The 13,638-nt window shown below is 34.5% G+C and overlaps 1 protein-coding gene across 1 annotated transcript in view; it reads left to right on the forward strand.

Moving 5' to 3' along the window:
• Window positions 1-13,638, forward strand: part of THBS2 (thrombospondin 2) — a 130,133-nt gene that overhangs the window by 25,107 nt on the left and 91,388 nt on the right. The window contains exon 2 of the mRNA XM_053711002.1: window positions 12,898-12,969. Within this exon, the coding sequence (XP_053566977.1) occupies window positions 12,903-12,969 (67 nt within the window). The 5' untranslated portion in view covers window positions 12,898-12,902. The remainder of the gene's footprint in view (window positions 1-12,897; window positions 12,970-13,638) is intronic.

The raw sequence follows: 13,638 nt of genomic DNA on the forward strand, positions 1-13,638 counted from the left end.
TAGGAGGTTCATATGCTAATTTCTTAGACCTTGAAGGCCAACTCTTTTCAGAATGCATTTGAACAGTTTTTCACCACTAGAGGCTGTTAGTTCATGTATTTCATATAGATAACACTGTGCTCGTGCACATGAAGTTATCTGGGAGCAGGCCGTGATTGGCTAAACTGCAAGTCTGTCAAAAGAACTGAAATAAAGGGGCAGTTTGCAGAGGCTTAGATACAAGATAATCACAGAGGTTAAAAGTATATTATTATAACTGTGTTGGTTATGCAAAACTGGGGAATGGGAAATAAAGGAATTATCTATCTTTTAAAACAATAACAATTCTGGTGTAGACTGTCCCTTTAAAACAGAAATATATTTCTTCATCAGAGGTCAGAGGTTTCACTTACCTCATATTATTGGGGTTACGTCTGGTAAGCCTATGAAATATCTTTTCTATCACCATCACATATCGGGAGCATACTGAAAAGTTACCTTTCACCTTGTCACTATATCACTGAATAGTACTAAAGCTGAATGATGCAACGTATTTCCTTTTGTCACCAACTGAATATTGTTTTGAATAGAAGTTGGCATATTCAGAGACATTTTGCTGTGCGCCAATTGTTTGTTTCTCTTAAAGGGACACTGAACCCAAATTTTTTCTTTCGTGATTCAGATAGAGCATGAAATTTTAAGCAACTTTCTAATTTACTCTTATTATCAAATTTTCTTCATTCTCTTGGTATCTTTATTTGAAATACAAGAATGTAAGTTTAGATGCCGGCCCATTTTTGGTGAACAACCTGGGTTGTCCTTGCTGATTGGTGGATACATTTATCCACCAATAAAAAAGTGCTGTCCAAAGTGCTGAATAATAAATAAAAAAAAAGCTTAGATGCCTACTTTTTCACATAAGAAAACGAAGAAAAAAATAGGAGTAAATTAGAAAGTTGATTAAAATTTCATGCTCTATCTGAATCATGAAAGAAAAAAATTGGGTTCAGTGTCCCTTTAACTAATTGTATTGTTTGTTACAGTACATTGGGTACACTGTTGCAATTTAGGCTACACTGTTTTATTGCTATCAGTTGAATGTTTCATTGTTTATGCTCTTTCCTTATTTTAGACCCACTTCTTTTTCATCCACTTTTATCCGTATTCATTTTAAATATATCCGTGCCAAATGCTAGGTCATTAGCGCAAGTGTTATCTTTTCTTTTGTGTATGAATATATACATATATTAATGTCTATATATGTGTATACAACATATTAACACATAAATATATATGTATATAAGTATATACATATTTATTTACAGGGTACATACAGTTCCCCGTATACCACAATGTAAAGGCACTTTTCAGTGCCGTTTTTATCTAACACCCCATACCTGCCACTTGTATCCCCACTTTGTTTCTATGCTATGTCTCCCACTATAGATTAATAAAAAATAGAAATACAGCTGGAACTGTTTAACTTAGGAAGTACTTGTGATTTTGCTCACTCATCTGAAGTTTTCTTATGCACCACCATGTCCAATTTACCAATTTTCTTCTTTTTCATTTTTTTTTTAGATTTCATAGATGGTTTACTTATCCCCTTTTTTGGATCATTTCTTGCCCACCACTTGATCCCTATTATTTCTCAGCAGAATGATTGAAGCATATGATGCTAATGTTCTTTACAGTTGTCAAATATCAACATATGATCAGTAAATTAAATTACATTTAGTAGATGTTATTGCTATTATTTTTTTTTACAAAATACAATTTAAATATTTAGATGCAGTTTAAAAAAAGTATGATTGATTAATATATACTGTATATGCTGTAAATTATAACTGAATAGTGATACAAAGTATAAGATTGGCGTAGGGACTATTACATTTCTGCTTTAGGGAATGAGCTGACAGTGTTATTAATTATACTGACAAGATGAATGAGGCTGGAATCAAACTCCTGACCCTAATATGGCCTTGCATTTAACAGGAAACTGAGGTGCCAAGTGGTGAACTAGACAGGCCTCTAGAGAGATGCTGGCTGTTTAGCAAGAGTGTGATATTGTGGATGTAAGTTGTACCATGCAGTCGAAAGCCTGCTGATAAATCTATCTCTCATATCTATCTGTCTATCTGTCTGTGTCTACCTGTCTGTCTATCTATCTGTCTATCTGTCTGTGTCTTCCTAATCATCAGTCAGCCTACATCTCTGTATGTCTTTTGGTTTATATAAGCATAATCAAGACAGTTCTTGGTGTCCATAGTATAAAAATATAGAATGACAGTTTAAAAGCATAGAAATACTTACAAAAAGAAAATCGAGTGACATTAAAGGGCCACTGTAAGTAAATATTTTCTATGCCTGTTACTAACTAACTACCCCAAATACGCTTTTTATTAATAGCATTTCATTAACATATCTCTACCGTATATCAGAAATCTTGTCTGCAAATTTAATTGTTTTCCAAACCCACTCCGTGGGTATCATTTGCTCTGTACCAATCCGTTTACAATACCTAGGTTTCAAAATGGCGCTTTAAACACAAAGTTATTGGTTTAAGTATTTTGAACACTCAGTGCTGAAAATAGTGGGCAGGATAACGTGACATCATCGGCGAATAAAAGATATAACTTTTAGAACGTTATGAAACTTCGTTTTGGAGAAAATATAGGTCAGTAGGTTTTAATTAATGTTTATTAACTTTAATATGTTAGTTGTTTAGCTTAAAAATTATAACAGAAAGTAATCCTTTAACTGAAGGTAATAACAAGGGGTTTAAATATTGATTGGTCAATGACCTACAGTATTACTAGATATTGCTCACATTAGTTATTATTATTATAATTATATACTATTTATTTAAATTTTTATTGCAAATGCAATTTTTTCTTAAGGAATCTCCATTAAAATATAATATGTAAAGGACTTCTAAGCAGCAAATCAGTATGTCTGTCCCGGGACAGCTAAGGGATTGAGCATCGTGCACACTCATCTTATTTCCCTATTCAGTTTAAGGAAGTTTACAATGAAATCACAGTAAAATGAGATCACAGTAAAAAAGTTCATGACCTCAGCACTGCTGATGCTGATTTGCTGCTGTTCATTTCTTCATATTTTTTTTTTTTTTTTTTACCTGCAGCTGGGCTGCAGCTGAGTATAACTTTTTACACAGAACTTACTCTGCTGAGCTGAGGAGATTGTGAGGTAAAATATCTTCCTTTTTTACAAAGAGATGCTCAGGTGATATTTTCCTGTCAGCTTTTTACAGTTATACTGCATCAGTTTCAAGTGATTTAGCATATGAGTATTATGTCCCTTTAATGGTTTGTGCATCCAAGAAATTGAGTTTATGCATCTCTACAAAATGTTAATCTTCTCTTTACAATCCTGTTAGGCAGCTACTGAAACAAATCTTGGCATGAAGTAGATTTTTTCAGTAGGTGTTAATTTATTTTTCACATCAAAGTTATTATTATTAAATCTAACATTTAAAAAAAAATAAAAAAAAAAAATGGCAGTGTGCTATAGCAATACATTCTTCACTTTATAATTAAGGGGCCAGTAAAGTCATAATTTGACATTCCAGATTTAGACAGCGCATACAATTTTAAACTTTTGAATTTACTTGCTTCTCTTGTTATCCTTTGCTGAAAGGTAAGCTCAGGAGAAGCTGATTGGTGGCTGCATATATATATATATATATATATATATATATATATACTGATTGTCATTGGCTTACCCATGTGTTCAGTTAGAAACCAGTAGTGCATTGCTGCTCCTTCAACAAATGATACCAGGAGAATGAAACAAATAGAACTAAACTGGAAAGTTGTTTAAAATTGTACGCTCTACCTAAATCATGAAAGAAACATTTTGGGTTTCATATCCCTTTAAACCCACAAATTTTTCTTTCAAGATTTAGGTAGAGCATACCTATCAATTTATTTCTGGCCTAATTTGCATCCCTCCCTTGGTATTCTTTTTTAAATGGCATATCTAGGCTGACTCATGATCAGTAATGCACTACTGGGAACTAACTTCTGATTGGTGGCGCATATGTATTCCTCTTGTCATTGGCTCACCAGATGTATTTAGCTAGCTCCCAGTAGTGCAAACATTTTACAAAACATTCATTTTATTTTTACTGGCACAGAGACACCAATACTAATATATTTCAAATAGGGCTTTCAGGATTACCTTTATCTCCACAGGCTTTGTATATGATCCTAGATTGATTCACACCGATCACATAGAATTTACAGAAAAGGTTTGTTTTGAAAGAAAACCAAAATATTTCAAGAAAATAAATGTTTATAATTTAATTGAATGATATATTCTTTGTACAGAGATTTTCAAAGTAATGAGTGTCCCCTTAAAGGGACACTAAACCCAATTTTTTTTTCTTTAATGATTCAGATAGAGCATGCAATTTTAAGCAACTTTCTAACTGACTCTTATTATCAAATTTTCTTTGTTCTCTTGCTATCTTTTTTTTAAAAGCAGGAATGTAAAGCTTAAGAGCCGGCCCATTTTTGGTTGAGAACCTGGGTTATGCTTACTTATTGGTTTACTAAATGTAGCCACCAATAAGCAAGTGCTATCCAGGGTACTGAACCAAAAATGGTCTGGCTCCTAAGCTTTAAATTCCTGCTTTTTAAATAAAGATAGCAAAAGAACGGAAAAAAATGATAGTAGGAGTAAATTAGAAAGTTGCTTAAAATTGCATGCTCTATCTGAATCATTAATGAAAAAAGTTTGGGTTTAGTATACCTTTAAAGGGACACTCAATCAAAATTAAACTTTCATTATTCAGATAGAGCATGCCATTTTAAACAACTTTCCAATTTACTTCCATTAACAAAATGTGCACAGTCTTTTTATATTTAAAAGTTTTGAGTCACCAGCTCCTACTGAGCATGTGCAACAATAAGTGTATATGCATTTGTGAATGGCTGTTGGCTGTCACATGGTACATGTATGCATTTGTGATTGGCTGATGGCTGTCACATGGTACGTGTATGCATTTGTGATTGGCTGATGGCTGTCACATGGTACAGGGGGAGTGGAAAAAGACATAACTTTTAAAATTGTCAGAAAAAAAATCTACTACTCATTTGAAGTTCAGACTAAGTGCTATTGCATTGTCTTGTTATCTTGCATTTGTTGATTATGCAAATCTACTGTGTTGACTGGTCCTTTAAGCATTAAAGACTAAAAAGAATTTGAGAAATAATTACAGAAGTTGAACATACATTGTAGTTTAATAGAGTAATGATAAAAATACTCTATCATTAGAGTACGTCTGTAGCAAATATTTGTTTGACCCCATCAAACGTATTGAAGAGACAGTAAACACCATGATATTTTTATATAAGATGTTTAGTTTATGAATAATGAAAGAAATTTGCAGTATATTTTCATTATTTATTTTGCCCCATTTTAAAGTTTTTTAGTTATAAAAATTGAGCAATTTCTATATTTCAGAGCTTGGAAAGCACTCTGCTGTCCCTATTAGCTTTATCAGATAACAACGGCAAAACAATTCACGTTATACTAACTTTATGACCTTAACTACCCTGGTAGTCTGTAGACTAAAGCCCAGATTGCACTGCAATAAAAAGGATGTTAATTTTTTTAAAAAAAAGTCAAAGACTTGGCTGATATGTTATTATACAGCAACACAACAGAAATGTCTTGTAATTACAAGATGTTTACTGCCCCTATAAATGCATATTTAAAGTTGTTGTAGTTAGTAGCTATAATATATTGCCTCCTCTGAGTAGGACACAGCCAATCAGAAGTGACATATGCATGTAGCCACCAATAAGCGGCTGTGCAATGATCAATGCCTAAGTGTTGCTGTGTATTTAGCACTTTTCAGGAGTTAAACAAATAAACCTTTATACCAACCAATCTGAATTCTCATAAAAAAATGATAGCAGTTGTGTTTCCTCTCCATTCGCATTTTCTAAGCAAGTCAAGTTTACAAGAAGAATTGGCAGTTGAACTTAAAGGGGCAGGAAACCCCCGAAAATGTATTTCATGATTTAGGTAGAACATACAATTTTAAACAGCTTTTCAGTTTACTTCTATTATCAAATTTGCTTCAGTCTCTTGATATCATTTGTTGAAGGAGCAGCAATGCACTACTGGTTTCTAACTGAACACATGAGTGAGCCAATGACAATCTGTATATATATTCAGCCACCAATCAGCAGCTAGAACCAAGGTTCTTTGATGCTCCTGAGCTTTCCGAGATAAAACGTTCAGCAAAGGATAATAAGTGAAGGAAGCAAATTAAATAATAGAAGTAAATTGGAAAGTTGTTTAAAATGGTATTCTCTGTCTAAATCATGACTGTCTAATTATGACTTTACTGTCCCTTTAAACACAAATAATTATAATATGATACAACAGCAAAATCAGTCTAAACACTTACAAATGTTTAACCTTCTAGACTCTTCATATATTTTGTGTTGTATGTTGTGTTTATTAGCATGTGATCTGGGGATTGGAAGTATTTTCTTATTGCTTTTGATTTGTCCCCATGCAAAGTATAGAAGTATAAGGGGTGTTACTGTGCCACATATGCAAATTGTTTTATGTATCAGAATGGCTTTCTATCTAAAAAAAAAAAAAAAAGCCTTTAGATGCACTTTGCATGGATGAGCTGACAGATTGTAATGGATATGCTCAAACAAATGAGACAATCTTATTGTTACAATATAATATTCATTTAAGATCATTAGGTGGTTTTTAATTTTTACAATACAATGTCCCTTTAAGAGTATTAGATGGTTTTCAGGATTGGGTGTGGTTGATAGAACTGGTTCATGCAGCATTCAATTGTGGCCCCCAGAAGCATAGGGTGACCATATTGTTGCTTTAAAAAGGGACACATATGAAAAATACATATGTCAGTGTTCTCATACAAAGCATTTCTTTAAACAGCCCTGAAAACAGCCCTGGCATATGTATTTTTCATATGTGTCCCTTTTTAAAGCGGCAATATGGTCACCCTACAGAAGCATCATGTCAAGGGGAAAACATATAATCTATTTTATTCCACAAAATGCTTATTTTAACCTTCACATTCTCCCTATACAGGGCCAGATTACGAGGGAAGCGCAAACATTTGTGCTTAAATGATATTAGGTTTTTCGCTTCCATGTGCATGCAGGGTAAATTCCGCTGGTATTACAAGTTGAAAGTAAATGCACTCACTTGAGCACAATTCAAGTTAACGATCGTACTCGTAGGGTTAGCGTGTCCTCAGAAAAACACCAAAAATGCATTACAAAATACACTTACACTCATAACAACACCATCTAATAAAAATTATTTAAAAAAAAATATTGCTCACAAAAGTTATAAGGGCTCAAAGATATAAGGTCTCAGGTGTTAGGAAAAAAAAGTGGGCAAAGGGCTTTAACATAGAGATACATAAAGATACATGTCTAAAGATGGATATGTATGTATAGATATATGTCTATATATGTAAACATATGTATTTATATGTGTGTATGTATGCATTTACAGACATACAGTATATACACATATAAACACTTAAATACATATGTACACATATATAGACATATACAGTATATAAGTGCATTGGAGCCCTTTGCAGTTAGAGGGACAGTAAACCTTAAAAATAATGTTATATAATTCTGCACATAGTGCAGAATTATATAACATTATTTAGGTGCTATAGCCATAAAATCATTTTTTACTGTTTAATTTGCTAAAATACGGCGCTTTAACAGACCCGCTCTCTGCTCTTTGCTGAGCGGGTCTGTTATTTTTAGTCAGCGCATCGGGCCAGCTGTATAGTCACAGCCCGGCCCAACCGCGCCATAGCACTAAGTGCAGCTCGCTCCTGTCACTATGTGCAGAATTATATAACATTATTTTTAAGGTTTACTGTCCCTTTAAGTAGATGAAGACATGTAAAAGCATATTTATGCAGTATTCATATTTAAGTGTTATGTTCTGCACATAGTAGAATATGTTGTATGTATATTTAAATAGATATTCCTATATATATCTATATCTATATATAATCATGTGTGTGTATATACATATATATATATATATATATATATATATATATATATATATATATATGTATAGATATATATTGTACCAAAATACCATCATACTATATATATATATATATATTTAGGAATAAATAGAACACATTATTGTAAGTAAAGAACATGGAATGTGAAATATTTATATTTTCATATCGGGTTAGTGCACTTGAGAATATGCAGTGGGGTTTGTGTGAGTTTTTTCTCTGACTTTCATGGGGAATACTTTATTGCGCATGTACGCAATATTGTAAGTTCAACTTTTCACGCTAATCGGGTTAGCATGTGAGCAAAAATTGTTTACTTTCAACTTGTAATACAAGTGTAACCTGACGTGTGCAAAAAGCTTACTACTAGCAGAGTCAACACTTGAACAGGAGTGTTAAATAATGCTGCACTTATAATCTGGCCCATAGTTGAACAAGGTTTGATTTTGATCATTATAAACCATATTACAAAAACTTGTTACAAATGTGTATGTATTAGTTTAAAGGGACATTTTATTTCATTCATGATTCAGATAATGAGGCCCATTTAACAACGGTCTGTCGGACCTGATCCGACAGTGCGGATCAGGTCCGATAGACCTCGCTGAAATGCGGAGAGCGTATTCAGCATTGCACCAGCAGCTCTTGTGAGCTGCTGGTGCAACGCCACCTCCTGCAGATTCGCAGCCAATCGGCCGGCAGCAGGGGGTTGTCAATCAACCCAATCGTACTCAATTGGGTTGATTTGTGGCAATGTCTGTCCGCCTGCACAGAGCAGGCGGACAGAGGGTTATGGAGCAGCGATCTTCAGACCGCTGCTTCATAACTGCTGTTTCTGGGGAGCCTGCAGGCTCACCAGAAACACGGGCCCCAGAGCATGCAATTTTAAGCAACTTTCTAATTTACTCCTATTATCAATTTTTATTTGTTCTCTTGCTATCTTTATTTAAAAAGCAGGAATGTGATGCATAGGAGCCGGACCATTTTTGGTTGAGAACCTTGATTATGCTTGCTTATTGGTGGGTAAATGTAAGCCTCCAATAAGCAAGCGCTATCCATGGTGCTGAACCTAAAATGAGCTGGCTGCTAAGATTTACATTCCTGCTTTTAAAATAAAGATAGCAAGAGAACGAAGAAAAATTGATAATCGGAGTAAATTAGAAAGTTGCTTAAATTTTTTTTATTACCACTCTCAGTGTTACTGTGCCATTTGTGTATTTCTTTAAAGGGACAGTCTAGTCCAAAATAAACTTTCATGATTCAGATAGGGCATGTAATTTGAAAAAATTTTCAATTTATTTTTTTCACCAATTTTGCTTTGTTTTCCTTTTGTATTCTTAGTTGAAAGCTTGACCTAGGAGGTTCATATGCTAATGTCTTAGACCTTAAAGTCCACCTCTTTTCAGAATGCATTTTAACAGTTTTTCACCACTAGAAGGTGTTAGTTCATGTGTTTCATATAGATAACACTGTGCTCATGCACGTGAAGTTATCTGAGAGCAGGCACTGATTGACTAAACTGCAAGTCTGTAAAAAGAACTGAAATAAAGGGGCAGTTTGCAGAGGCTTAGATACAAGATAATCACAGAGGTAAAAATTATATTAATATAACTGTGTTGGTTATGCAAAACTGGGAAATGGGTAATAAAGGGATTATCTATCTTTTAAAACAATAAAAATTCTGGTGTAGACTGTCCCTTTAAGCAAGTTTAAATTAAAGGGATATAAAACGCTAAAAGTTCTATGCAACCATTCCTGTGTCCTTTTAAATAGGTAATATGGTCAAATACCTTCTATTTTGTATTTTATGGTTTCTCAGCTATTTTCTTATAAAAATTGCCGATACCCAAACTCAGTGTGGGTCTAATTTGCTTAGACCAATCACACTGGGCAATTTGGGGTCTCTGCTGTAAGTCAATACCGGGAGAGCATGCCTGAGCTATTCAATAATACTATTCCTGTGCAAGTTGACGCCATGATCATAGTGCTCATGTGACCAGAGTAAAATCACAGGCGTAGCCTCAGCAGCAACACAGAAGAGGAAGCAAAGGAACACATTTGTAAATGCACATGCATGATTATCTTGAATTTATTTGCTCTTGCACTCGGGAGTGCTCACATCACTAATGAATATTTAAATGTAATGCACTATGATTGGCCAAATACCTTTTGTGAACAAATGATCATTTTATGGGGCTGAATAATTAAACATCACAGTCAAAAATAAATATATTTTTATACTGATGGAAGCTTCGTTTCAAAGATCAAGTGGGTGCAATTGAATTAATATTATATAATATTTCAAATGATGTGTTTATCATATGTACATCTTTGCAAACGTTTATAATCCTTTAATTCAGGAAGTCTCATCTTGGCTGTTGGGACACAGAATTATCCTTGAGATTGGAAAAAAAAAACATGAAAATACACATAATGTCTTTCTGTAAGAATACAGTCTCAATGTTTAAAGTTTTTTAACCTTTTAACGCCGTTATGCCGTTCTATTCCGTCATATTTACACTGGGCTTTAAAGCCGTTATGACGGAATAGAACGTCATATCAAACGGCTGTCCTGAAGCCTTCTGCGCTTCAAGGACTTGATCGCGGTCTGGAGGGCGTTCCTAGGGTTGTAGGGACGCCCCCCAGATGCGATCCAATAATTGAAATCTCGCGATCGTATGCACGATCGCGTAGTTTCAATTTGTCTACATCGGAACAGGTGTTCCGATGTAGACACTTTAACCCTGTCACGAAAGGGTTAACAATTGTCTAAAACTTCCAATATTTACTTCTTATATCACAATATTTTCATTTTGATATTGCTATATTTTATGGATGAAGCCCTTTGGTTCCAGATCTAAAAATAAATTAGAGGTTTTCATATCAATTATATAATAACCAAATCTGGATTTGTTCTTTTGGCACCCTTACGCAGGTTTCCCAGAATTTTTTGACCCATTTATGCTTGTTGATGTTGACATTTATATTTGCATGAACTAATATTTGCCAACAGAGATATGTCTGTTTTAGAAGACTCTATACATTCCCCTCAATTTTAGTTGATAATGTATTGAGAATGTATTGCATTTTTTTTTATTTAACTTGCCAGCATGGCACACTTGGGGAAAAGCTTCTCCTTGGGCAGTTGCTCACATTGGGTAATGAGAAATCCTGCCCTGATTAGGATACCAGTTAGCAGTTTAACTCAATATATTTGGTGGCAAAAGACAGGGGTGAGTGCTCTACTAATCCACCTTGGCCTCTCTGATGCATCTGACACAGTGGGCCATGTGATTTCATTAATCCACCTGCAGGATGTCTTTGGGCTGAGTGGTAATGCCCTTAAATTGCTTCAAATCCTTTCTATCTGACAGGACCCAGATAGTGTTATCTCAAGAACAATTCTTTGCACCTGTCCACTTGGTGTGTGGAGTCCCACAGGGCTCCATCTTATCTCCCATATTATTTGCAGTGTATATGATGCCAATGGAATATATCATAAGGCTAAATTGCCTGCGGTATCATTATGTAGACAACACAAATATACATCTCCTTGAAGACAAAATCAGATGTTCCAATAGAAACAGTCAATACATCTCTTGCTGATCTCCTGGGATGGATCAAACTAATCCCTAATAAAACAGAAGTAGTTGTGATGGGCATGATGAAAACTAATCTGCAGCAGTGTCAATTAATTGGCCTAGAATGTGCAGTATCAAAACGCATAACTATATTAAAGCTTGCTGTTATGCTTGACAATGAACTTCCCCTGAAACATCATATGTCAACCACAGCCCAAGCCTCATTAATTTTATTCATCCAGCACCTAATTCTGGCAGATGATCTTCTCACAATCATCCATGCTTTGGTGACATCACATGTGGACTATTGCAATGAACTTTATTATGGTCTTCTAGAAAACTTACTCCATCCTCTTCAAAATGGTGCAGCAAGGATACTAACTGGCCAATTAACATTCTGCCATGTGACATCCATCCTCCACTCCCTGTGTCCCAATTTGCAGTCTTTGATTTGCACATGCCTTGAAGCTAAATATGTTGCTCCATCTCTATGGAAGCCGTTTCCCAGCAATGTGAAAGCCCCTTCCCTGGACATTTTAAAACAAAGGCTCAAGAACTACTTGTTCACTCAGGCCTTTCAATAATAAAAACTCTAACTTTGATGCCTCTTATGTAAATGTACAATGTGTAAAGCACTTTGAGTCCAATCAAGAGAAAAGCACTATATTATTATTATTATTATTATTATTATTATTATTATTATTATTAATTAACTCAATATTAGGTTACTATTAAAAGAAGCAATATTAAAATGCTCTAATGTGCTAGAAAATGTTCTTATTGCATTATTACTTGAGCAAAACTACATGTTAAGCCCCGCAGACAACTTCATCACATAGTCAGTCAGTTCTGTACTACAATGCACTGCAATCCTCAGCTGAACAAGACTGGTAATTGGCTGCCATGGCCATCTGCTCCCCTGATTTGCTCAAAGGCTATATTGAGCCCTGGGCCAGTAGTGCATTGTTGGTCCAGAGCTTACTTTATCTATGTGTTTAACCCTTTTGCAGTTGCTTCTAATAGTGTAATAATAAAATGCTGTATGCATTAGAGCAGGGATGGGGAACCTTGGCGATTTCATAGTGCCTAAGCATCATGGGTAATGTAGTTCTGAAACATCAGGAGTGCAAAGGTTCCCCATCCCTGCATTAGAGGATACTGTGATTCTAAAGTAAAATCTTGTGTGTACTTAATGTATTTTTACATCTCTTACAAAATTCTGATGAGCAAATATTTTGATTTCTATTTTAGGAGTTATGCTACAGAGAAGACTGTTTTGGCTGACTGTGTTGCTATCTTTCTGCATCTCGATACACTGTGAAGGTATAATATTTAATATGTAATCTATCGATTAGTGAATAAAATCACAGTTAAAGGGACAATATACATCAATTTGCATATAACAGCATGTAATATACACTACAATAAAGAAGAATATGCACAGATACTGATCTAAAAATACAGTATAAAATCTTTTAAAAATATATACGTAGAAGCTCCCAATTTAGCACTATTCATGAGATTAGCCTGGGGCACCCACTGAAAGAGGCTGAGAGCAGACCCTCCCCTCCCACCTGGATATGAAAACAGAAGCAATCTGGAGTCTGTATACATTAGTATACATCTAAAGCTCTGGGGCTTGGTTAGGAGACTGAAAATCAGCACAATGTAATTTAAAAATAAGCAAACTATACATTTTTACAAAAACACCCCCAGATGGGCAATATAAATGGATCATCTACAAAACATTTGTGCAAAGAAAAATCTAATGTACAATGTTCCTTTAAGACGTCACCCACACAAATGGGTACAACAAAATCATCTATGAGGCTCACTTTTGAAGATTTTTTTAATTCAGAAACACAGTATTTTCATCTGTTTTATTAAATTCTTTTGACCTGAGTAAATGGGTGAAATTGACTATTGAAATTCTTACATTCTTGGACAAAATAAACATGATGCAACAAGTCATCATTGTAAACTATAACATAA

The sequence above is a fragment of the Bombina bombina genome, chromosome 4 (assembly GCF_027579735.1).
Source record: "Bombina bombina isolate aBomBom1 chromosome 4, aBomBom1.pri, whole genome shotgun sequence".
NCBI classification, from domain to species: domain Eukaryota; kingdom Metazoa; phylum Chordata; class Amphibia; order Anura; family Bombinatoridae; genus Bombina; species Bombina bombina.